General features: G+C 42.2%; 1 protein-coding gene and 1 non-coding gene across 2 annotated transcripts in view; both read left to right on the top strand.

Annotated features, from left to right (window-relative positions):
• LOC124019386 (cytoskeleton-associated protein 5-like) overlaps positions 1-27582 on the top strand; it is an 87482-nt gene that overhangs the window by 46958 nt on the left and 12942 nt on the right. The window contains exons 30-38 of the mRNA XM_046334703.1: positions 2225-2428; positions 3048-3183; positions 14155-14348; positions 17186-17361; positions 17589-17780; positions 18285-18405; positions 18604-18783; positions 24773-24960; positions 26132-26207. Coding sequence (XP_046190659.1) covers positions 2225-2428; positions 3048-3183; positions 14155-14348; positions 17186-17361; positions 17589-17780; positions 18285-18405; positions 18604-18783; positions 24773-24960; positions 26132-26207 — 1467 coding nt within the window. The remainder of the gene's footprint in view (positions 1-2224; positions 2429-3047; positions 3184-14154; positions 14349-17185; positions 17362-17588; positions 17781-18284; positions 18406-18603; positions 18784-24772; positions 24961-26131; positions 26208-27582) is intronic.
• LOC124019390 lies at positions 2678-2785 on the top strand. Its single transcript, XR_006835772.1, has one exon. It is a non-coding gene; the product is annotated as a small nucleolar RNA SNORD67 (small nucleolar RNA).

Genomic DNA, 27582 nt, shown 5'->3' with positions numbered 1-27582 from the left:
GGATTGCCTGAGTGCACTTATTTCTCATTTGCCTGAACGAGATCCTGTCAGTTTGAGTATGCGTGTGCCGAGCCTTTCGCCAAATGCAATTCTTGAGGTGGAGTTACTCTGCAAGATCATGGTCGAACCAGGGGCTGAACCTGTTTTTAATTCAAATTTTCTTTATTGGGGCATGTTAAAAATATCACTGAAGACTTCAAAGAAAGGTCCAAGATTTTTCGACAGAGGGGTTCAAGCCGATTCTATACCAATTTAGAGGCCAGGTCATGAAGGAAGGCTTAGTCATTACATTTCTTTTAGCAAGCTTTTGACCAATCAGGACAGGTCATTTCACTGAGCAGCCATTACGAACACAGGCTGTAATCAGCGATCACGCAGCTCATTAAAGAAAACATGACTGATACGCATCAGGGTTATTTGTAAGGATAACATCAAGGAGAGTAACCTTTTCTGGGTGTTTGGAGTCGTACCTTGTGGGATTTGTAATAATCTGAGAGATTTAGGACTTGGTCAGGTGGTTTAAGCATGTCCCAGTTTTGGTCACCAAGCAGAACAAATTCTGACTTAGTGTAAGGGGTCAGGAGAGAGTTTAGGGCAATGACCAACAAATCTGGATTGGAGCTGTGAACCCACATGAAGTGGGATGTTCGCTAAGAAAGACTGGTACCCAGACTAGACATCGAATCCCCTCCTGGATCAAGATCCCTGTTGCCGACATTATGTTAATGTGGACACAAGGGGGACTATTTAGAAGACTAATATATATATATATATATATATATATATATATATATATTCGTCTTCTAAATAGCGCCCCTTGTGTCCACTTGCGGTAATACCATATTCCCAGGTATTTTACAGAAATGGTATGAAAATTTGGATACTGCCCAACCCTAATGCACAGTAGAAATTTGATATTACATTTATGGTAGTAGGTAGCTTATGCAACAGTCATGTTGACACCTTACTCTGCTTGTCTTAATCAGAGTAAAGTCTATCTAAATTAGAATATGCAGATTAAAACACCTGGTTTTCTGAGCACTCTTTCGTATTATTAGGACATATACCTTAAACGGCATTCCAGCTGTGTATTTGATCTGCACGTATGCTAGCACCAGCCAAGTGAGCCTCCCTCTTTAGCACAAGTGCAGTTAGTTCGGAACAATTGAATGTGTCCGTCTTAGAAGTAGTTTTCACAATCTTTGTCCAAACTCCGAATCAGACATTTGGGTAGAACGTTTATTTTGATTTGGTTATTTTCTGCATTCATCAGTGTGCCATCAGGTAGCCTGATTTCAGTGTGTCCATGTAAGTACGATGATTAGAGTAATTCCTCTTCTTGCAAAGCATGTAAACTTTTTAATCAAATACTTAATTTAACTATCCACAATCACATTTTGTGCTTGTAACCATACTCGATGTTTATGAGGTGAGATGGACATCTCTGGCAATAAAAGCAGAATCCCATAGCTAGCCCGTTTCAACAATTTTTTTTTAAATATATATTTTTTTTTACCCAATTTCGTCATCCAGTTGGTAGCTCGTCTTATCGCTGCGACCCCCATACGAATTCGGGAGAGGTGACGGTCTAGAGCCGTGCGTCCTACGAAACCCAACCAAGCCACACTGTTTCTGGACACAATGCCCGTAAACCAGCCGTACTAAGGTGTCGTAGGAAACACTGTACACCTGGCAACTGTGTCAGCGTGCACTGCGCCCGGCCTGCTACAGGAATCGCTAGTGCGCAATGGGACAAGGACATCCCTGCCGGCCAAATCCTCCCCATAACCCGGACGACGCTGGGCCAATTGTGCACCGCCCCCATGGGTCCTCCGGTTGCGGCTGCTGCGACAGAGCCTGGACTCGAACCCAGAATCTCTAATGGCAGTGCCTTAGACTACTGTGCCACTCGGGAGGCATAGTTAACCCTTCTAATACTAAAATCTGCCATTTAGCAGGACATTTTTATCCAAAGTGACTTACAGTAGTGAGAGCATACCTTTCATACAGGTCCCCTGTGGAATCTAACTCACCACCCTGGTACAAGTGCCATGCTTTACCAACTGAGCCGCACATGATTTCCATAGTACTTGATGAATAATAGGAAATAACCAGCATAAACATCATGGTGACCCTACCTTCATTTTGGAAGCAATCCTACATGTATGAATGAAAATAGTTAACCCTCTACCTTTTCTCTCTCCTCTCATCATCCCTTGGGCAGTGTCTGGAGGAAGAACACGAGGCAACGGTGGCCTGCCTAGACCTGGTCCTGAAGTGGTACACGCTGCGCTTCTTTGATACAAACACCAGTGTGCTGATGAAGGCCATGGAGTACCTGAAGCTTCTTTTCCTCAGCCTCAGCAAGCACAACTACCACCTCAGTGAACAGGAGGCCAACTCGTTCATCCCCTACCTCGTCCTCAAGGTCCGTCACTGGTGTATCAAGGCTACATCCCAAATTACACCCAATACCTATACAGTTCACTACTTTTACCAGAGCCCTATGGGCCCTGGTCAAAAGTAATGCTCTACAAGGCGAATAGGGTGGCGTTTGAGACTCAATCTGTGTTTCACTGATAACCTTTTCACGCTGAGCGGTACTGTGCTGGCCTGTGTATAGATCTGTTATATACTATAAGGGGTTGTTTATTCGCTACCAACATATGTAATTAGCTGTGGTGGGGTAAATTGCACTCTATCGTGGTGCTGGTTGCAGTGGCACAGGCGTCTCGTCCCGCACTTCGCTGGGGACACGATGTGCACAGGGGCCATCTGACTCACCCTCGCCACCACCCCAAAAAAATATTTCAAGTTAATCAACTCTAATCTGACAAGTATTCCTACAATTGGGCGGCACACAATTGTCCCAGTGTCGTCCGGGTTTGGCCGGTGTACACTGTAAATAAGAATTTGTTCTTAACTGACTTGTTAAATAGGAGAGGTGAAACAGTCAGATTGCAGTTGAACTGCCCTGACTGGTCTTCATCTCTAACCCTCTTGAGTGTTTACTTATTTGTTTGCTCTGTTGCCCCCCTCCCCTTCAGGTGGGGGAGTCTAAAGATGTGGTTAGGAAGGACGTACGAGCCATCATGGGCATGCTGTGTAAGGTCTACCCGGCCAGCAGGATGTTCCCTTTTCTCATGGAGGGAACCAAATCCAAGAACTCCAAACAGAGAGCCGGTGAGAAGACATAATACTCTGGGCATCGAATGAGAGCATCATTACCCCTTGTATTAGAATGTTTCTCTAGCTTTATCTGTATTTTGGTCTTGTAAGTCTTTCTAAAATGTATTAAGACACACTGGGTTAATTAATCTGGTTTAAACCACTGGGTTAAACCTTACAGAACTTATTTGAGCATGCAGTTTTATTTCCGGTTACAGGTTGTGATTGAATATCGTTAGTACCTTGCTCATCATTCCGCATGCTTTCATGACCTAATTGATTGAGTTGATAACAACTGGCCTGGTAGCTCACTGTGGGTAGGGTGGCTAATAGCTGCAGAATATTTTTGCAGCTTGAATCTCAAATTAGTTTTTAAAAACTTTCTGATGTATACAGAACAAACATAAATGCAATATGCAACAATTTCAAATATTTGAGTGAGTTACAATTCATATTGCAGGCGAAAACCTGAGGAAAATCCAATCAGGAAATGCCTCTTATTTTGAAACCTCTCTGTTCCAATGCATGCCTATCCATTTAAAGGGATATCAACCAGATTCCTTTTTTATGGCTTCCCTAAGGTGTCAAGTCTTTAGACATAGTTTCAGGCTTTTATTTTGAATAATTAGCGTGAAAGATCACATTGCGTAAGTGGATAGGTGAGGGGGCTGAGTGAGTTTTGCGCTACAGAGTTAAAGCGGCCATTGTTTCTCCCGGTGTTACTGAAAAACCTACACACCCAGTTGATAAAATATATATTCGATAATATATAATATAAAAACAGCCTGAGGATTGATTATAAAAAAACGTTTGACATGTTTCTGTGGACATTATGGATATTATTTGGAATTTCCGTCTGCGTTGTCGTGACCGCTCTTTCCTGTGGGTTTCTGAACATAACGTGACAAACAAACGGAGGTATTTTGGGTATAAAAAGAATCTTTATGGAACAAATGGAACATTTGTTGTGTAACTCGGAGTCTCGTGAGTGAAAACACAATTTGATTGCTTTTCTGATTTTCGTGACCTAGCTACTTAACCTCTTGCTCCTACCTGGCACGCAGGCGTCCCATCTAGAGATCTGGAAATGCAAATGCACTACGCTAAATGCTAATAGTACTAGTTAAAACTCAAATGTTCATTAAAATACACATGCATGGTATTGAATTAAAGCTACACTCGTTGTGAATCCAGGCAACAAGTCAGATTTTTAAAATGCTTTTCGGCGAAAGCATGAGAAGCTATTATCTGATAGCATGTAACACCCCAAAAGACCCGCAGGGGACGTAAACAAAATAATTAGCATAGTCGGCGCTACACAAACCGCACAATAAAATATAAAACATTCATTACCTTTGACCATCTTCTTTGTTGGCACTCCTAGATGTCCCCTTTTTTTTTTGATTAAATCGGTCCATATATAGCCTAGATATCGATCTATGAAGACTGTGATAAACTAAAAAAATAGCGCCTTATAACGTAACGTCATTTTTTTAAAATTAAAAAAGTCGACGATAAACTTTCACAAAACACTTCGAAATACATTTGTAATGCAACTTTAGGTATTAGTAAACGTTAATAAGCGATCAAATTAATCACAAGACGTATGTATATTCTATAGCTGTCCGTCTGGAAAAAAATGTGCGGGTAAATCTCAACCAAAATATCTGGTCCGAGACATCAAGAACTGCGCTGCCTTGCATCTGTTTGACCAAGAAACAAAGAGTAGGCAAATGACAAGACTCTAGACAACGTGTTGAAGCTGTAGGTATTGCAACCTCAGCCCCATTAAATGTGGTTCACCTTTATCAATGGGTTCAAGTCGCGCAGGGATATATTTTTCCATTTTCAGTGACCAGATTTTCCTGCACTTTTCGATGAAACGCACTTTCTGTTATAGTCACATCCGTGATTTAACCAGTTTTATAAACGTCTGAGTGTTTTCTATCCACACATACTAATCATATGCATATACTATATTCCTGGCATGAGTAGCAGGGCGCTGAAATGTTACTCGATTTTTAACAGAATGTTTATAAAAGTAGGGGGTAGGAGTAATTGGTTAATGCTTAGTGTCCATAATGTTATGCCATGCTATCGATAAATTTACACAAACTCTTGGATTGCTTTCGCTGTAAAGCATAATTTCAAAATCTGAGACGACAGGTGGATTAACAAAAGGCTAAGCTGTGTTTTGCAATATTGCGCTTGTGACTTCATGAATATTAATATTTTAAAGAAATATTATTTGACTGTGGCGCTATGCTATTCAGCGGTTGCTGACAAATGATCCCTTTAACGGGATGGGTAGCGTCAAGAAGTTAACCCACTTCCTAGGCCATCATTGAAAATAAGAATTTGTTCTTAACTGACTTGCTTAGTTAAAGGTCAAATAAAAAAATATAAGGAAATCAGTCTATTGAAATAATAAAATCATTAGGACCTAATCTATTGATTTCTCATGACTGGAAATAATTATGCATCTATAATAATAATAATATATAATAATAATAATATATAATAATAATAATAATATATATAATAATAATATATGCCATTTAGCAGACGCTTTTATCCAAAGCGACTTACAGTCATGTGTGCATACATTCTATGTATGGGTGGTCCCGGGGATCGAACCCACTACCCTGGCGTTACAAGCGCCATGCTCTACCAACTGAGCTACAGAAGGACCATCTGGTCACAGTATAAAAATAAAAAATGGGCTTACAATTAGAGGTCGACCGATTATGATTTTTCAGCACCGATACCGATTAATCGGCCGATTTTAAATAAAAATACATTATTTTTTATTTTTACAATGACAATTACATCAATACTGAATTAACACTTATTTTAACTTAATATAATACATCAATAAAATCAATTTAGCCTCAAATAGATAATGAAACATGTTCAATTTGGTTTCAATAATGCACAAACAAATTGTTGGAGAAGAAAGTAAAAGTGCAATATGTGCTATGTAAGAAAGCTAACGTTTCAGTTCCTTGCTCAGAACATGAGAACATATGAAAGCTGGTGGTTCCTTTTAACATGAGTCTTCAATATTCCCAGGTAAGAAGTTTTAGGTTGTAGTTATTATAGGACAATTTCCCTCTATACCATTTGTATGTCATTAACCTTTGACTATTGGATGTTCTTATAGACACTTTAGTATTGCCAGTGTAACAGTATAGCTTCCGTCCCTCTCCTCGCTCCTCCCTGGGCTCGAACCAGCAACACAATGACAACAGCCACCACATTGAAACAGCGTTACCCATGCAGAGCAAGGGAAACAACCACCGCAAGGCTGAGGGCGTGTTGTTTGAAACGCTATTAGCGCGTGCTAACTAGCCAGCCATTTCACTTTGGTCACACCAGCCTCATCTCCGGAGTTGGTAGGTTTGAAGTCATAAACAGCGCAATGCTTGACGCACAACGAATAGCTGCTGGCAAAATGCACGACAGTGCTGTTTGAATGAATGTTTACGCGCCTGCTTCTGCCTATCACCGCTCAGTCAGATGCTTGTATGCTCAGTCAGATTATATGCAACACAGGACACGCTAGATAATATCTAGTAATGTCATCAACCATGTGTAGTTAACTAGTTATTATGATTGTTTTTTATAAGTTAAGTTTAATGCTAGCTAGCAACTTACCTTGGCTTACTGCATTTGCGTAATAGGCAGTCCTTGTGGAGTGCAATAAGAGAAAGGCAGGTCGTTATTGCGTTGGACTAGTTTACTGTAAGGTTGCAAGATTGGATCCCCCGAGCTGACAAGGTGAAAATATGTCTTTCTGCCCCTGAATGAGGCAATGTGTTCTTAACTGACTTACCTAGTTAAATATTAGTTAAATATTATATATTACTAAAAATAGTATATTACTCGCTAATGTTCAGTCTCTGCACAATAAAGTAGATGAGCTCAGGGTGAGGATCTCCTTCCAGAGAGACACCAGGGATTGTAACATACTCTTTCACTGAAACATTGCTCTCTCAGGATATACTGTCCACGTCCATACAGCCAGCTGAAGTCTCAGTACATTGCGCAGAAAGGTAAAATAAACTCTCCAGGAAGAAGAAAGACGGTGGTGTATGTTTAATGATTAACTAATCATGGTGTGATTGTGATAACAGCAACTCAAGTCCTTTTGTTCACCCGACCTAGAATACCTCACAATGAAATGCCGACCGTAATACCTCCCAAGAGAATTATCTTCGGTTATTGTCAGCCGTGTATATTCCCTCAAGCCGATACCACGACGTCCCTCAAGGAACTACACTGTACTTTGTGCAAACTGGATACCACATAACCCGAGGCCGCATTTATTGTAGCTGGGGATTTTAAACAAAGCAAATTTGCAGAAAGCGCTATCACTTTCTACCAACACATTGACTGTAGTACTTGCTCCGGGTTGACCTACAAGGCCCTCCTCTGCTCTTCCTTTGGCAAGTCAGATCATGACTCTATTTTGCTGCTGTCATTCTAAAGGCAGAAACTCAAAAAGGAAGTACTCGTGCTAAGGTTTATTAAATGCTGGCTTGACCAATTGGAAGCCATGCTTACTTTGATCACTTGGACTGGGTTATGTTCCGAGTGTCCTCTGAGAATAACATTGATGTTTACACGGACATGGTGATTGAGTATATCAGGAAGTGTTGGTGGTGATGTTCCCACTGTGGCTAACACCTACCCAACCAGAAAATGTGGATAGATGGAGGCATTTGCGCAAAATTGACAGTGAACCACCTCATTTTTCCAAGGTGACTGGGAATATGGTTCAATAGTGTGTTTTTCCCTCAAGGCAATATGTCAGTACAGAGACAGTGGAGTCGCAATTCAGCGGCTAAGACACGAGACGGACTACAAAGGGAAAACAGGCCACGTCGCGGACACCCTTTTGCTCCCGGACAAGCTGAACACCTTCCTCCGTTTTAAGGATAACACTGCCACCAACGTGGCCTGTTTTCTGTGGTTCTTTGTGGCTGACGTGAGTAAGACATCACAAGGCTGCCGGCCCAGACTGCATCCCTAGCGGCGTCCTCAGAGCATGGACAGACCAGCTGGCTGGAGTATTCACGGATATATTCAATCTCTCCCTATCCAAGTCTGCTGTCCCCACTTGCTTCAAGATGTTAACCATTGTTCCCTAGACCCACTTCAGTTTGCATACCGCCCCAATAGATCCACAGACGATGCAATCGCCATCACACTGCCTGATCCCAATCTGGACAAGAGGAATACCTATCGAAGATTGCTGTTCATTGACTACAGCGCAGTCTTCAACACCATTCATACACTCCAAGCTTATTAAGCTCGGGGCCCTGGGTGCTGAACCCTGCCCTTTGCAACTGGGTCCTGAACTTCTCGACGGGGCCGCCCGCAAGTAGTGAAGATAGGAAACATTAGCACCAATTCACTGATCCTCAACACGGGCCCCACAAGGGTGTGTGCTCAGCCCCCTCCTTTACTCCCTGTTCACCCATGACTTCATGGCCATGCACGCTTCCAACTTGCTTGCTAACGTTGTGTATGATCTGTGTAGTAATATTCTAATCAGAAAGCCATTTGCATTGCTAATTACAGCCTAATGTTAGCTGGCTAACGTTGAACCAAGTTTGTTATCTTTAGCTATCTCCCAGATTCATACTACAGCTATGACTGTTTGTATTGGTAGTATATGAGTTGGGATTATGCCGGTTTATTATTTACATGTCTAAACAAGACTCCACTTTGGCCGGATTATTACATGACCCATTAAATTAGCCACGTGTGTCAGGTGATTACAACCAATTATATTTCATGAACATGTGTACATGTCTAGACAATAATGACCCATCCACTGAGCTAGATGTGGTTATAGCATTTCCTTGCCATCGATGGGGTTGAGGTCAGAGCTCTGTGCAGGCCAGTGAAGTTCTTCCACACCGATCTCGACAAACCATTTCTGTAAGTACCTTGCTTTGCATTGTGGCACTGTCATGCTGAAACAGGGAAGGGCCTTCACCAAACTGTTGGCACAAAGTTGGAAAGAAACAGAATCATCTAGAATGTCATTGCATGCGATAGCTTTAAGATTTCCCTTCACTGGAACTAAGGGGCCTAGGCTGAACCATGAAAAACAGGCACAGACATTCCTTCTCCACTGAACTTTACAGTTGGCACTATGCATTCAAAGGTAGCGATTTCTCTGACATCCACCAACCCCAAAGTTGTTTGTCGGACTGCCAGGTGGTGATTCATCACTCCAGAGTGAGCACTTCCACTGCTCCAGAGTCCAATGGTGGCTAGCTTTACACCACTCCAGCCGACGAAGATTGTGATTTTAGGCTTGTGCGGCTGCTTGGCCATGGAAACCCATTTCATGAAGCTCCTGACAAACAGTTTGTGTGCTGAAGTTGCTTCCAGAGGCAGATTGGAACTGTCTGTCCTCTGTTGCAACACTGACTACTATCTAAGTGCTTCAGCACTCGGCAGTCCCGTTCTGTGAGCTTGTGTGGCCTACTACTTTGCGACTCAGCCGTTGTTGTTCCTAGATGTTTCCACTCCACAAAAACCACTATCGATGATCTGCTGCTGGAAAAACATATGGCTTTCATCCCCTGCTGTATTGTGGATAAGGAGTTAACTGTTTAACCAAACAGAGGGTGTTCTTTAATGGAAGCCTCCAACATAATCTAGGTAGAATCAGGAATTCTCCAGGGCTGCTGTCTAGGCCTATTGAAGTAATCTTCACTAGCAATTTGCCGCTGGCTTTGAGTAAAGCAAGTGTCGAGTTATGCGGATGACTCAACACTATGCACTTCAGCGACTGAAATGACTGCAACACTTAACTATTGTATTTGGGACCAATTCGACAAACCCTAAATCTTGTAATACATCATTTGGAAATTGTGCAAGTTGAGATGACTCATGGTCAAAACCTATTGATTCAACAGTAGCTAAGATTGGGTTACTCATCAGGTAGGGACTTAGGAAAATTGCAATTGTCTCAGAATAGGGCAGCACGGCTGGCCCTTGGATGTACACAGAGCAAGCATTTATAATATGCATGGCAATCTCTCCTGGTTCAGTGGAGGAGAGATTGACTATATTACTAGTATTTGTGAGGTATTGAAATGTTGAATGCACTGAGCTGTCCGTTTTAAACGACTAGCACACAGCTCAGACTCCCATGCATACCCCACAAGACATGTCACCAGAGCTTTCTTCACAGTCCCTGTCCAACAGACAATGGGAGGAACACAGTTCTACATAGAGCCATGACTGCATGGAACTCTATTCCACATCCGGTAACTGATGCAAGCAGTATAATCAGATTTTTAAAAAAACTGATATGGAACAGCGGGGACTGAAGCAACACGAACACACATACACATAGATTGTTTTGTAGATATGTGGTAGTGGAGTAGGGGCCTGATGGCAAACACTTTGTTGTGAAGTGTTCTTTATTTTATTGTATAACTGCTTTAATTTTTCCTACCCTCAGGAAGACGGCAGCTAATTGATATCATAATAAATACAAAAACACTTACACTTGACCGGTGCAACTCTAGCTGGGCTGAAATTTGACCAAGTGACTTGTTGGAAAGGTGTCCTATGAAGGTTGAAAGTCATTGATAATAAGAATTTGTTCTTAACTGACTTGCCTGGTTAAATAAAGGTAAAATAAATAAAGGTGCCACATTGAAAGTCACTGAGCTCCTCAGCAAGGCCATTCTACTTCTGCTGTTTGTCTATGGAGATTGCATGGTTGTGCTCAATTTTATTCACCTGTGAGCAACAGGTGTGGCTGAAATAGACAAATCCACTAATTTGAAGCCTTGTCCACGTACTTGTGTATGCTTTGAGGGTGTATGTATGATATTTGTGAGTCAAGTTTCTCACTCAACATTATCCATTCAACTATCAGTAATCATTGTAGTGTTCACAATGTAGAAATGTTTAAAAAATATTCTGTTCTTATTTACAGTAAGTGACTCCAAAAATGACAATTTGCCTTGTGTACAAAATCTGAAACAAAACCAAAACAAACAGCAAATGCATCCAAAAAGTTTGTTTCACAAGCTTGATGTAGTCTTTGTGTGCTAGGAATATGGGACCAAATACTATACCTTTTGACTACTTTAATACACACATTTGTCTTAATACTTGTGCTCCCAAAGAATGGGGGGACTGGTATCAGAAGTCTACTAACTTCGTATTAATTTGTATAATTTCACAGTTCACGGTACAGTACGTACTGTGATTTTGGGGTCACGGTTCAGTTACAGTACAGCGTGAAAAGTACATGCCCCAACAGTTACTCTAGTTAATTTCTGTTTTATTTGGCTAAAAACACCAAATTAAAAAGCATCCTATTTGTGGCCTAAATCCAGTTTCTGTGACGACATTCACAATGTTCCTGGCATTGTCTGTTGTGACGGATAATGTTGGGCCTTCTAAGTAGAAATCCCAAAATTTGGATCCGTTCCAAAACGGACCTTGGGCTTTCCTCTTCGAACAAATATGCATTTTTCAATATAGTGACCCATTCCAAATGGCCCAGAGGACAACCATTTCCATATAAATATGGTCGGATCAGAGTGATGGAAGCAGTCCATTTGTATGCTATTGTTTTATTGATATTTTTTTTTGTTATTGGTATTTTACCCTTTTTTCTCCCCAATTTCGTGATATCCAATTGCAATCCAAAAACAATCTGGTCATCACTCTGGAGAGGCAAAGCTCGAGTCATGTGTCCTTTGAAACATGACCTGGCAAACCGTGCTTCTTAACACACGCCCGCTTAACCAGGAAGCCAGCCACCAATGTGTTGGAGGAAACACTGTTCAACGAACGACCGGAGTCAGCCTGTAAGCACCCGGCCTCACGAGGCAATGGTATACAATCAGCGTAGACGTAGCCTATAGGCCTAGTGTCTTATTTTTATATATATTGTGTTGATTCGGGTTCGGTGCGGGCCGACGTCCCTGTACCGACCAGATCGGTATGAATACTGTACGTGTACAGGCATATTTCAAATCCAAAATGTTAGAGTAAAGACATGTCACTGCCCCAATAATTATGCAGGGCACCGTATATTACATAGACAGTACCAGTCAAAAGTTTGGACACTTACTCAATCAAGGGTTTTTCTTTATTTTTACTATTTTCTATAATATGAAAACATCAACTATAAAATAACACATGGAATCATGTAGTAACCAATAGTGGTAAACCCCAAAATATATTTATGATTCTTCAAAGTAGCCACCCTTTGCCTTGACAGCTTTGCACACTCTTGGAATTCTCTCAAACCAGCTTCATGAGGAATGTGTTTCCAACAGTCTTGAAGGAGTTTCCACATATGCTGAGCACTTGGCTGCTTTTTGTTAACTGCGGTCCAACTCATCCCGAACCATTTCAATTGGGTTGAGGCAGGGTGATTGTGGAGGTCAGGTCATCTGATGCAGCACTCATCACTCTTGGTAAAATAGCCTTTACATAGCCTGGAGGTGTGTGTTGGGCCATTGTCCTGTTGAAAAACAAATGATAGTCCCAATAAGCGCAAACCAGATGGGATGGTGTGTCGCTGCAGAATGCTGTGGTAGCCATGCTGGTTAAGTGTGCCTTGAATTCTAAGTAAGTCAGTGTCACCAACAAAGCACCATCTCACCACCTCCGCATGCGTGGTTCCCCAGTGAAGAATGGGGTGATCGTCTGTTCACCTACTCTCTCACAAAGACACAGCGGTTGTAACCAAAACTATCCTTTGGACTCATTAGAACAAAGGACAGATTTCCATTGCTTGTGTTTCTTGACCCAAGCAAGTCTCTTCTTCTTATTGTTTTCTTTTAGTAGTGGTTTCTTTGCAGCAATTTGACCATGAACGCCTGATTCACACAGGTTCCTCTGAACTGTCGATGTCTGTTATTTGAACTCTGAATAATGTATTTGTGCTGCTTTCCTGAGGCTGGTAACTCCTAATGAGTTTATCCTCTCCTGCTGAGGTAACTCTGGGTTTTCCTTTCCTGCGGCGGTCCTCATGAGAGCCAGTTTCGTCATAGAGCATGATGGTTATTTCAACTGCACTTGAAAACTTTCAAAGTCCTTGAAATGTTCCGCATTGAATGACCTTGTCTTAAAGTAATGATGACTGTTTTCTCTTTGCTTATTTGAGCTCTTCTGGCCAAAACATGGACTTTGTCTTTAACCAAATAGGCATATATTCTGTATACCACCCCTACTTTGTCACAACACAACTGATTGGCTCAAATGCATTAAGAACTAAATAAATTACCCAAATTAACTTAATATGCATTGTTATGATTTAAAATGCAAACATTTTATACAGTTTCTGACTTAACTATACAAGTAACTCAAATGCTACTCCGTTTGCTGCAAGGACTTAACAAACACTTGATCGATGTATGTGATCGTCTTTACGACAGCTGTTAGCCAAGACTCATGTTTTTAACTTATGTAATTGTTGTACTGTTTTGTTTAATGTTGGTGTATGTAAGTTTTGTCTGAAACGTTGTTCCCTCTGCTGCTATTGGACCAGGTCTCTTGGAAAATGTTCTCAATGAGAAAAACCTGTGTTTTTAAAAAGGCACACTTGTTAATTGACATTTATTCCAGGTGACTACATCATGCGTTGCGAACATTTTATACAATTTATACAGCCAGCAAGGCTATTGATCCTGGAAGGGATTCTCTGCTGTCACCAAGCGAATGCTTCATTTTTGGAAGAAGCTAACCACTTAGCTAGATAGCTAACAAGCTACTAAATTAGTGTCCTGTATACTCTGGGGGGGACACCCATGTGACTCAGTCTTAAACAGGGATTTTTTTTGTCATACTATTAAATTACTTTAAATGCCTTAACCTACCCCAGGACTACATACCACAATGTTCATATTCAAAGGCAATGTTGGCTCATTTTATTACAAAGATGTGTTCTCTATCAATCTAACTCACTGGAATTGTCTCTCCCGTCCTCAGAGTGCTTGGAGGAGCTGGGTTGTCTCATTGGATTTTACGGCATGTCTGTCTGCCAGCTGACTGCCGCCAAGTCCCTGAAAGAGATTGCTGTACACATTGGAGACCGAGACACGTCCGTCCGCAACACAGCCCTCAATACCATGGTGGCGGTCTACAACGTCTGCGGCGAGCAAGTCTACAAACTCATCGGCCATGTAGGTTTCACTCCGCAGTCTCACTCTTAAACTTCACCCACATTACGAGTTAATCTATAGATGTGAGACTACAAACATACACATTGTCACTTCCAGCAACAGATCACGTCTATAAACGGCATAAGAGTTGCGCTAGTTCTGTATGTACACGGGCCATCTGACCCGCCATCCGATAGACTTGTCATGTTCGTGCAATGGTGTTAAAGATAAGGCCCGCGGCCACAAGTCGTTTCAATGCAGCATGTTGGTGGTTTGAGTAAAATAAATAAACATATGTAGGTTCATTATCATTTCTACATGGTCTATTTTCTGTCCTGCTTGCTAACGATCACCAAAATGAAAGCTAGACAGTCAGGGAGGATAAAATTCCAAGAACGATGGAGAGGATTATTTTTGCCAACTTGACGGTGAGCAAATGTAAGCAATTTTGAGGTCCTTGTTTTGAAAATAACAGCACTCCTCCAGCCTGACTTAACTGTCTCTCCCTTGTATGTGCTAACAAATACATGCCAACATTGTTAACGCTGTCCATTTTATGTTCTTGTGTTCATATTTTGTATTCCGATGAAACTGCTTGCTATTCAAATTAGGGGTGTGAATGTCAAAATGAAATCAGCACCCTTAACGTGAAGAAAATTCCCTAATGGAAAAATAATATACAGTTGAAGTCAGAAGTTTACATACACTGAGGTTGAAATCATTAACTTGTTTTTGAACCACTCCACAAATTTCTGGTTAACAAACTATAGTTTTGGCAAGTCAAACTCAAGAAATGCTCCTCCTTTGCTTGACATCATGGGAAAACCAAAAGAAATCCGCCAATACCCCAGAAAAATAATTGTAGAACAAGTCTGGTTCATCCTTGGGAGCAATTTCCAAAAGCCTGAAGGTAACACGTTCATCTGTACAAACAATAGTACGCAAGTATAAACACCATAGGACCACGCAGCCATCATAACGCTCAGGATGGAAACGCGTTATGTCTCCTTGAGATGAACGTACTTTGGTGCAAAAAGTGCAAATCAATCCCAGAACAACAGCAAAGGACCTTGTGAAGATGCTGAAGGAAACGGGTACAAAAGTATCTATATCCACAGTAAAATGGGTCCTATATCCACATAACCTGAAAGGCCGCTCAGCACGGAAGAAGCCACTGCTCCAAAACCGCCAAAAGGCCAGACTACGGTTTGCAAATGCATGGGGACGAAGATCGTACTTTTTGGAGAAATGTCCTCTGGTCTGATGAAACAAAAATTCAACTTTGTCCATAATGACCATCATTATGTTTGGAGGAAAAAGGGGGAGTCTTGCAAGCCGAAGAAAATGATCCCAACCGCGAAGCACGGGGGTGGCAGCATCATGTTGTGGGGGTGCTTTGCTGCAGGAGGGACTGGTGCACTTCACAAAATAGATGGCATCATGAGGAAAGAAAAATTGTGGATATATTGAAGCAACATCTCAAGATATTAGTCAGGAAGTTAAAGCTTGGTTGCAAATGGGTCTTCCAAATGGACAATGACCCCAAACATACTTCAAAGTTGTGGCAAAATGGCTTAAGGGCAACAAAGTCGAGGTATTTAGTGGCCATCACAAAGCCCTAACCTCAATCCCATAAACTTTGTGGGCAGAACTGAAAAACCTGACTCAGTTAAACCAGTTCTGTCAGGAGGAATGGGCCAAAAATTCACCCAACTTATTGTGGGAAGCTTGTGGATGGCTACCCAAAACGTCAAACAATTTAAAGGCAATGCTACCAAATACTAATTGAGTGTATGTAAACTTCTGACCCACTGGGAATGTGATGAAAGAAATAAAAGCTGAAATAAATAATTATCTTTTAAGATTTCACATTCTTAAAATAAAGTGGTGATCCTAACTGACCGGGAATTGTTACATGGAATAAATGTCAGGAATTGTGAAACTTAAATGCATTTGGCTAAGGTGTATGTAAACTTCTGACTTCAACTGTGTGTATATATAAGAAAATTGTTTAAATCAGTGCAACTGGGCTTGCCTGTGCCTTCTCTTCTGTGTGAGTTCGGTCTGTTGTATGTAAAATATCTTATCCTATTCATTGATGATGAGCCTTCCTTTACTGAAGTTGCGGGACATTCCAAGCCAAGAAATTGTTAATACAGCATTCAATTGCAAGACAGCTTTTGATTGTTTATTTAAATGAGCCTAGTGCAGGCTTCTGCCTGGTGGCTAACCTGCCTCCACATTGCCCTTGCCCTCACGATGAAAGATGCAAGTGTTCTGTGTTGGAAGTACTATAATAATTTTTCTCTGGTTCCAAAAATACTGATTCTTAGTTGATTCCCAGCAGATGTTTTCTTTATACTAAATGTGTTAAGTCACAGTATTTAACTTTCTTAGGAGAGCGTGGTCTGTGCGCAAGCAGCTCGATTATTTGATTGACAATTCTGGTTGCCTAGTGATGTACGTTACTGTCGCTTCTGAAGCGGGACTTTGTCGTCATTTAAAAAGCTGCAGTGTACCCTTGCAGACAAACATGCCGTAGCCAAGGCACTTTCAAGGGTATATGACTGCGGTAGATTTAATTGCCTAGTCCTGGTGGTCATATATGAAATGGGACCATTCTGCATTGTGAATTGACATGGAATTTTATGGCGGTTTAAACCTCACGCAAAGTTGTCCATTTGTCACATCTCTTATTCAAATTATGTGCTTACAAGTGTTGGTGTCATATCCTAAGTGTTTCTGGGGATCGGTTGATGTAGGGCCCTGCACAGAGTTGTGATTTGTCAATGTTTCTGCACAGTCCAACTGCTGTGTAGCCATTGTCGATCAGTCCGACTGCGCTTTGTCCTCTTTAGCTGTCGGAGAAGGACATGAGCATGTTGGAGGAGAGGATCAAACGCTCAGCGAAGAAGACCCTAGCCTCCACAGCCCCTACCCCCAAACAGGGGGAAGAGAAGGCTCTGCCCACTCACCCCAATGCCAGCCTTCCACAGAAGTCCTCCAACCGAGTGCAACCCCCTATAAAACTCAGGTATGCAACCTTCCCCTCAATTAATCTGTACCGAGAATACATTACTTGTATTCACCCACCTTTTCACGTATATTTTCTACTACCTTATTTGACTGTTCCTTTGACATTGAAATATTTTCACAAAAAGATGAAAGCTTTGTGGGTTCATTTAAGTAATACTGGCACAGACGTGATTTCAAATGTTTAGCTTTTTTTGTCTGCCCTTATGTTCTCCTCCCCCCTTCCAGTCAGATCCGTCTGAATGCTCTGGTCCAGTCCCAGCAGGCTGAGCCCTCCCATGTTTGCCCTGTTGGGGAGTTCCATCTGGACCTGGATCTGCTGGAGCAGCTGGAGAGTGACCAAACGTCTGTTGTGCTGCCTGATCTGGTTAAACACAAACTAGGGGACTTGCTAGACCCTGTTATCATCCCAGAGCCCAAGTAAGAGTTTACTACACACCCCTTTGTCAGTAAGCTGCCTGACCTGGTGAATCAAACAGTTGCTTTATATATATATATATATAAAGTATGTGGACAGTATGTGACCTTTAAATGTGTGGATAAGGCTTTCAGCCTGTGTCCAACCTCACTAATGCTCCTGTGGCTGAATGTAAGCAAGTCCCAGCAGAAATGTTCCAACATCTAGTAGAAAGCCTTCCCAGAAGAGTGAAGGCTATGGCAGCAAAGAGGGGACCAACTCCATATTAATGCCCATGATTTTGGAATGGGATGTTAAATGAACAGGTGTCTACATACTTTTGACAATGTAGTGTTGGTAATGTATCTCATAACCCAGGTCTAAGTTGACAAACGCTGCAACTCAGCAAGCAACTCTTGCCCAACTAAGTTACATACGCTCTCACCCATTCACCCACTACATGTCAGAGCCCAAGCACTGCACTACACTTGTCGTCCTGTGCCTCTGACGGTGTCCTTCCTCCACAGGCTTCGCCCAGTTCCCACCCACTTTGATGAGCTGCACGCAGGTCCCTCCTCCACCATCAACCTGGTTATCTCCCAGGTGGCCTCTGGTGATATTAACACTAGCATGAAGGCCCTTGCACAGGTACACACACAATCTTTCTGCTACAAATCCAAAGGTTTAGTTTATTTGTGTACACAGATATGCTATTGTGTGTGCGCGTGCGCCTGGATGCGGCTATACACACACATGAATGCACCCACATGCTCACCCATATCTCTTCTTTCTCTCACCCTCATTTACAGTTGTATTTCCATTACCTTCTCTCCTCTCCGCCTGTAGATAGATGAGGTGCTTCGTCAGGAAAGCATTGCGGAGGTGATGGTTGGTCACACAGATCAGTTCCTCATCGCTACCTCCCTCCAGCTCCGTCTGGCCCACAGCACACACATGGCTGACACACGCCTTCCCAGGGAGGACATCTTCAAACTCTACAGCTGTGCCATTGGAAACATGCTTACAGTGAGTATGGGACGAAAGGTGTGTGTGTGTGTCTTGTGATTTGCTGTAATTGAGAAATTTTTCATTGAGATTGTTCATATTTGGCCCTAATTGAAGCCGTTTCAATGAACCTTTCTGGCGTTCCGCTAGCGACCCACCTCGACAACATCTGGTGAAATTGCAGAGCACCAAATTCAAATGACAGAAATATAAATATTTAACATTCATGAAAATACAGGTGTCATACATCAAAGAAAAAAAGCTTAACTTCTTGTTAATCTAGTCTCTGTCAGATTTCAAAAGGGCTTTACTGCGAAAGCACACCGTGCGATTATCTGAGTACAGCGCCCCACGTACAATACCATGAACATATTTCAACCAGGCAGGTACACCACGGAAGTCAGAAATAGCGATAAAATAAATGCCTTACCTTTTTGAAGAGCTTCTGTTGGCACTCCAAAAGGTCACAGCTACATGACAAATGGTCCTTTTGTTTGATAAAGTCCTTTATATCCCCAAAAACTCAGTTTAGCTGGCGCACTTCATTCAACAATCCACCAGTTTCCCTCCATCAAAATGAATCCCAAACGTTACCAATAAACTTGTCCAAACAAGTAAAACAACATTTATAATCAAACCTCAGGTACCCTAATATGTAAATAAATGGTAGCGTGTAAGATGGAGAATCGTTGTCTTTAACGGCGTTAAAGACAGTGTTTTCTATCCAAATCTACCAATTCTATGCATAACCTAGCTTCTGGGCCTGAGAAACAGGCAGTTTACTTTGGGCATCCTTTTCAACCAAATGTCAAAATACTGCCCCCTAGCCCAAAGGGGTTAAACAAATATTTAATTGAGTTGTAGGTTCAATATACTTTTGTATATATAGCGTATGTGGAAACTTCTTCAAATGGGTGGATTTGGCTATTTCAGCCACACTTGTTGGTGTATAATAGCATGGCTGTGTGCGCTATCTCCATAGACAAACTTTGGCAGTAGAATGGCTTTACTGAAGCGCTCAGTGACTCAACATGGCATCGCCATTAGATGCCACCATTGCATAAAGTCAGTTCATAAAATGTCTGCCCTGCTCGAGCAGAACCAGTCAATTAAGTGCTGTTATTGTGAAGTGGAAACGTCTAGGAGCGACAACTGCTCAGCCGCAAAGTGGTAGGCCACAAGCTCACAGAACGGGACTGCCATGTGCTGAAGAGCGTAGGGCATCAAATCTGTCTTCAGTTGCAACACGTCTGCACAAGAACTGTTTGTCGACAGCTGCATACAAGCCTAAGATCACCATGGGCAATGCCAAGCGTCGGCTGGCGTGTTGTAAAGCTTGCCGCCATTGGACTGTGGAGCAGTGGAAACGCGTTCTCTGGAGTGATGAATCACACTTCACCATCTGGCAATCCAATGGATGACTCTGGGTTTGGCGGATGCCATGACAACGCTACGGCAGCGTAGCCTAGTGGTTAGAGCCTTGTTTCGGGCGACGCGTGGCTCTCGACCTTCACTTCTGTATGGGAGTTGCAGCGATGGGACAAGAATATAACTACCAATTTGGATGTCACGAAAACAGTAAGATAATTATGTTGCTCATTGTGGGATAACTTGACTGACCTGCAGAGCCCTAACCTCAACCCCATCGAACAGCTTTGGAATGACTTACAAAGCTGACTGCGAGCCAGGTCTAATCGCCCAACTTCAGTCCCCGACCTCAAAGCTCTTATGGCTGAATGGAAGCAAGTCCCCGCAGCAATGTTCTAACATCTAGTGGAAAGCCTTCCCAGAAGAGTGGTGGCTGTTATAGCTGCAAAAGGGGGACCAACTCTAAATGAATGTCCATGCTTTTGGAATGAGATGTTCGAGCAGGTGTCCACATATCCTTGGTAATGTATTTTTATTATAGTGGAAGAAAACAAAATAAACTGTGTTCTAAGACATCTCAGCCAGCTGATCTCAGCCAGCTGTAATACAGCTATTATAGGTTATCCATTTTCTTCAACTTGTACTAATTACAAGCTGTACTCCAATTGGAAGCATTTGCCTAAAAGGTTGGAATTAGAGGAGGCCTCCGTCTCGTTACGGGGTAGGGGAGCTCTGATTTTGCACATGGGGGGTGATTAGTGATTTTCTGAAGCCTTGCATCACTACAAGGGTCCTGGCTGCTCCCACTTATCCAGCCTTCACACGTCCACATCAGTTAGGCACACCCCATGTTTGCTTGCTATCCTGCTGTGCATTGACCTAAGATACAAACTGACACACTGAAGAGCACACTGAGTTGGAGCACTAATACCATTTCTTTAATGTACTGCTTTGACTGTGTAGTGTTGTGCACTGCAAAAGCTGCAATTACTCTTACTGGGATGCTGTGTATAAGACGAACTGGAATTATACTTTCTTTTTTTTTGTATAAACATTTATGCAAGGATCAGTTCTGATTTGTTCATTGTCATGTGTGGTCCTGTGTAGCTCAGTTGGTAGAGCATGGCGCTTGTAACGCCAGGGTAGTGGGTTCGATCCCCGGGACCACCCATACGTAGAATGTATGCACACATGACTGTAAGTCGCTTTGGATAAAAGCGTCTGCTAAATGGCATATATTATTGCTGTAATTGCTTACAAATTACCAGGAAAAAAAGGCACGTCTACTGTATCTTTTAATGCCGTGACTGGGACTAGAGTTTACGCTCACGCCCCTCTGGAAACCTATTTTGTTTCTCTTTACTCACCCCCTTCTGAACCATAATAATGTAGCCTATGTCTCTACCTCATATTTCTGAATGGCTGAAATAAAAACCCTATGACGATTTGAACAAGCTTTCCAATGTATACAGTGGGGAGAACAAGTATTTGATACACTGCCGATCTTGCAGGTTTTTCTACTTACAAAGCATGTCGAGGTCTGTCATTTTTATCATAGGTACACTTACACTTTGAGAGACGGAATCTAAAACAAAAATCAAAAAATCACTTTGAATGATTTTTAAGTAATTCATTTGCATTTTATTGCATGACATAAGTATTTTATACATCAGAAAAGCAGCACTGAATATTTGGTACAGAAACCTTTGTTTGCAATTACAGGGATCATACGTTTCCTGTACTTCTTGACCAGGTTTGCACACACTGCAGCAGGGATTTTGGCCCACTCCTCCATACAGACCTTCTCCAGATCCTTCAGGTTTTGTGGCTGTCGCTGGACAATACGGACTTTCAGCTCCCTCCAAAGATGTTCTATTGGGTTCAGGTCTGAAGACTGGCTAGTCCACTCCAGGACCTTGAGATGCTTCTTACGGAGCCACTCCTTAGTTGCCCTGGCTGTGTGTTTCGGGTCGTTGTCATGCTGGAAGACCCAGCCACGACCCATCTTCAATGCTCTTACTGAGGGAAGGAGGTTGTTGGCCAAGATCTCATGATACATGTCCCCATCCATCCTCCCCTCAATACGGTGCAGTCGTCCTGTCCCCTTTGCAGAAAAGCATCCCCAAAAAATGTTTCCACCTCCATGCTTCATGGTTGGGATGATGTTCTTGGGGTTGTACTCATCCTTCTTCCTCCAAACACAGCGAGTGGAGTTTAGACCAAAAAGCTCTATTTTTGTCTCATCAGACCACATGACCTTCTCCCATTCCACCTCTGGATCATCCAGATGATCATTGGTAAACTTCAGACTGGCCTGGACATGCGCTGGCTTGAGCAGGGGGACCTTGCGTGCGCTGCAGGATTTTAATCCATGACGGCGTAGTGTTTTACTAATGGTTTTCTTTGAGACTGTGGTCCCAGCTCTCTTCAGGTCATTGACCAGGTCCTGCCGTGTAGTTCTGGGCTGATCCCTCACCTTCCTCATGATCATTGATGCCCCACGAGGTGAGATCTTGCATGGAGCCCCAGAGCGAGGGTGATTGACCGTCATCTTGAACTTCTTCCATTTTCTAATAATGCACCAACAGTTCTCACCAAGTTGCTTGCCTAATGTCCTGTAGCCCATCCCAGCCTTGTGCAGGTCGACAATTTTATCCCTGATGTCCTGACAAGGCTCTCTTGTCTTGGCCATTGTGGAGAGGTTGGAGTCTGTGTGGGACGGGTGTCTTTTATACAGGTAACGAGTTCAGACAGGTGCAGTTAATACAGGTAATGAGTGGAGAACAGGAGGGATTCTTAAAGAAAAACTAACAGGTCTGTGAAGGCTGGAATTCTTACTGATTGGTAGGTGATCAAATACTTATGTCATGCAAATTAATTTCTTAAAACATACACTGATTTTCTGGATTTTTGTTTTGGATACCGTCTCACAGTTGAAGTGTACCTATGATAAAAAATTACAGGCCTCTACATGCTTTGTAAGTAGGAAACACTGCCTGATTTTGCAGGTTATCAAATACCTGTTCCCCCCACTGTAGATGGCTAGATTAATTATATTATGAAGGCTATACAACCTGTCTGTAATGGATATTGCAGTTGCACAAGCAGGACCTTCACTTCACATTGCATTGGAGCAAAAACAGCCAGTGTTTTGTGTGGTGTAGGCTAATTGTTAGTTGCTGCTATATCGTAGCCACTAGCCAGAGATCCTGAAAAATGAACACGCCTAGTGCTTAGCCAATGGTTGCAATGATGATAAAAAGACATTAAACTTCATGTCTGTCTCTCTTGTTTTAGATCCTTCCTAGATGGCTGCATGTAACTCCCCACTTGAGTTCTGCGTTGTGGCAAAGAACTGTTTTAACCCCCCACATGCCCAACTAACTGCTATTTCACTTCTCAATGAGTTGAGAAGAACTAGCTGTTCCACCTCTGGGCAGACAAACATGTATCCGGAACAATAAGCAGTCTGATAATGGGCGAGTTCGTTTTGCATAGCCTTGTGCACTATTATTCACTATGTCATTTGTCAATTACTGCTTTAGACTGTGTACTATTTGATTATCTCCATAGTATGCTGCCATATCGTAGTGAGTTGCTGAAAAGAGAACGAGCCAATGCTCTCAAATGATGAGAAAGTAACATTACATTGCTATTTTGACTGCTTGTTTGATATGCTTGCCTAAATATCTGCATATAACTCAGCAGCTAAGAAGACTGCCTGTGTCGTGCTTATGTTTGCAATAATCAGGGGTTAGAGTTCTCAGTCACTGCGATGGCTTTCCGTCATGGATTCAGGTGGTTGTTTTTGAGACCAGTGTAGATCCGCAATGGAAATCTCAAGGGTGGGGGCTGGTTTGAGGCATGTTCTACGAATTGTATTCCCAACGCCGACAGCAATGTGTAGCCTACTGAAGCTGATGGCAAAGTCATTCAAAGCTTATGCAACTTTCCAGTTCCATTGTTGCAATGTTATTAAAACAAAATCAGACAACCCTATAGTAGAATAGTTAACCTACATACCTAGTCGGCTTGTGTTTTTCATTCAAGTTGCGGGAGCCATAGGTAGGGAAACATTTATTCTGAAAAGCAGTCAGGGGAAGTGATTCTTAATGAAATCGTGAGAACTTAAAAGCTGTTTTGGATTTTGTTAGTGGGGGGTCAGTTTTCCATTACCGACTTATTTACTCCAATTGTGCAAGTGGCATTGTTTTACAAATTCAGTTAGAACTGGAGTTTCAAGCATGTTTTAGACTTAGATATTATAGTTAAGTGAGCAGTAGTTATGTAAAAATATATATATATTTTTTATAAAATAAAAAGCGCAGCCAGTGTTTCTCAATACATTTTTATTAAACTGTAACATAGACCGCAATTAATATCACAAACATGGTTGTAGCTATTTAATTAAATCATTTCCCATTCCTGTTTTTATTTTTGTTCATATTTAAGATTCGGTCTGTTTTAGATCTTTCATATAGACTTGTGATAGAGATTGTAGTTGAATAAATGGGGCTTTGTTCAGCCACACAAATGAATACACTGCATTTTAAGATTGAGAGTAAGACAAAAACAACATATTTGCACATTATTTCCATCAGGGTCTACTTATAATAGTGTACATTATACCATCTCTCCCTAGTTGTTTGGTGTGGCGCGGCTGGCAAGGGAAGCCTCCATGGGGGTGCTTAAGGACCTTGTCCAGGGTCTGGTGACAGTTCTGCTGGACCCCCGGATGGAGGAGAGCCAGGAGGGACAGCAGCTCATCCGCTCTGTTAACATGCTGCTGAGACTACTCTTCGAGGCCTCAGACCAGACCAACATACTCAGGTGTGTGTCGGGAGGAGAATTCTACTGGTTTTGAAATTAAAATAGTGAAACATTAAATGGTTCCTTTTTTTAGATAACTATACTAAATATATTAACGTCACCAAATAACTGATTAAAACACTGTTTTGCAGTGAAGCTCTATAGTAGCCTCAACAGCACCCTCTAGGGTAGCACCATGGTGTAGCGGTAGGACAACTTGTGTCTATCCTCTGGGTACATTGACTTCAATACAAAACCTAGGCGGCTCATGGTTCTCACCCCTTCCATCGACTTAGTGATTTTATAATGACTTCCGGGAAAAACATAGGACAAGCAGCAGCACTTATCTAATGCAGCTAATTTGTCCGACTCAACAACCTGACTCAGAAATTATATTTGTTAGCTATCAAACACTGCAACTTCCAGGTCAAGATAAGCTTCTGGTTTTATTAATTTGTTATTACCAGGGCCGGCCGGTGTAACTGCTTGCTGTACACTACTGCATGATTGTACACATGGATTGGATTGTGGGTTTGCTAACGCGGTTTAGTTCTAGTTTGTTGACTAAGATTAATATGGTGACAATGTAGGCTGGTTAGCCACTATGGTATGACAACTTGGCTTGGATTGGTTTTTGCGCTTGCTCACAGACTGTTGTTGTGCACTGAAGACCAAGGGAAAAGGTGAGAAGAGGAAAGCGCATTGATGCAAGATGTAAAGTGATGCTGTATTTGGCTGCTATGGAAGTGAACTGTGTGCGGGTGATCACAGGTGTATTCATTCCGCCGATTCAGTTGTTAAACGGAAGGAATCAAAAACGTGGAGGGACCGACCTGAATTTGTCCAATAGAAAGTGTATTTGCAACTGTTGGGAATAATGATTACACCTCAGATCATCTAGATGCAGGCTTGTGTGCAAGGCGGTATTGCATGTGTCACTGTCAGTCACCTTAACTACTTACATTTCTCTCGACCTGTGCACCTACGTTATAACGCATCCAATGTGCTGTAATAGAAATAAGGCCATGGTCCCCCCCCTGTGTGGTTTACTGCACACTGGATAAAACGGACCTGTAACAATCAAATTGTATTCGTGTATTCACTTGTAGGATGCAGAATTGAAGACTGATCAGATGGTCTTCTGGCAGTTACTGTTATGTTTATTAATGTGCTGTCACCTCTTTCTCTCCAGTGCTCTTCTGGTGCTACTGCAGGACAGCCTCCTGTCCTCTGCTGGCTCCCCCAAATTCTCTGAACTCATCATGAAGGTAGAACTGTGTGTGTTCCAATTTGTGAAAAACATACAGTTGAAGTCAGAAGTTTACATGCACCTTAACCAAATACATTTAAACTCAGTTTTTCACAATTCCTGACATTTAAGCCGAGTAAAAAGTCCCTGTCTTAGGTCAGTTAGGGTCACCACTTTGTTTTAAGAATGTGAAATGTCAGAATAATCATAGAATTATTTATTTCAGCTTTTCTTTCATCACATTCCCAGTGGGTCAGAAGTTTACCTACACAATTAGTTTTTGGTAGCATTGCCTTTAAATTGTTTGACTTGGGTCAAACGTTTCGAGCGGCCTTCCACAAGCTTCCCACAATAAGTTGGGTGAATTTTGGCCCTTTCCTCCTGACTGAGCTGGTGTAACTGAGTCCGGTTTGTAGGCCTCCTTGCTCGCACACACTTTTTCAGTTCTGCCCACAAATGTTTTTTTATGACCACTCCAGTACCTTGACTTTGTTGTCCTTAAGCCATTTTGCCACAACTTTGGTAGTATGCTTGGGGTCATTGTCCATTTGGAAGACCCAATTGCGACCAAGCTTTAACTTCCTGACTGATGTCTTGATATTGCTTCAATATATCCACATAATTTACCTACCTCATGATGCCATCTATTTTGAACTGCACCCCCACAACTCAATGCTGCCACCCCCGTGCTTCACGGTTGGGATGGTGTTCTTCTGCTTGCAAGCCTCCCCCTTTTTCCTCCAAACATAATGCTGGTCATTATGGCCTAACAGTTGTATTTTTGTTTCATCAGACCAGAGGACATTTCTTCAAAAAGTACTATCTTGCCCCCATGTGCAGTTGCAAACCGTAGTCTGGCTTTTTTATGGTGGTTTTGGAGCAGTGGCTTCTTCCTTGCTGAGTGGCCTTTCAGGTTATTTGGATATACACTGCTCAAAAAAATAAAGGGAACACTAAAGTAACACGTCCTAGATCTGAATGAATGAAATATTCTTATTAAATACTTTTTTCTTTACATAGTTGAATGTGCTGACAACAAAATCACACAAAAATGATCAATGGAAATCAAATTTATCAACCCATGGAGGTCTGGATTTGGAGTCACACTAAAAAATTTAGTGGAAAACCACACTACAGGCTGATCCAACTTTGATGTAATGTCCTTAAAAAAGTCCAAATGAGGCTCAGTAGTGTGTGTGGCCTCCAAGTGCCTGTATGACCTCCCTACAACGCCTGGGCATGCTCTGTTGCAAAGTGGCGTTGCTGGATGGAGCGAGACATGATGTCCCAGATGTGCTCAATTGGATTCAGGTCTGGGGAACGGGCGGGCCAGTCCATAGCATCAATGCCTTCCTCTTGTAGGAACTGCTGACACACTCCAGCCACATGAGGTC

Source organism: Oncorhynchus gorbuscha, unplaced genomic scaffold (assembly GCF_021184085.1).
Source record: "Oncorhynchus gorbuscha isolate QuinsamMale2020 ecotype Even-year unplaced genomic scaffold, OgorEven_v1.0 Un_scaffold_898, whole genome shotgun sequence".
NCBI lineage: Eukaryota > Metazoa > Chordata > Actinopteri > Salmoniformes > Salmonidae > Oncorhynchus > Oncorhynchus gorbuscha.
The sequence above is the reverse complement of the archived record's forward strand: the minus strand, read 5'-3'. Positions and strand labels throughout refer to the sequence as shown.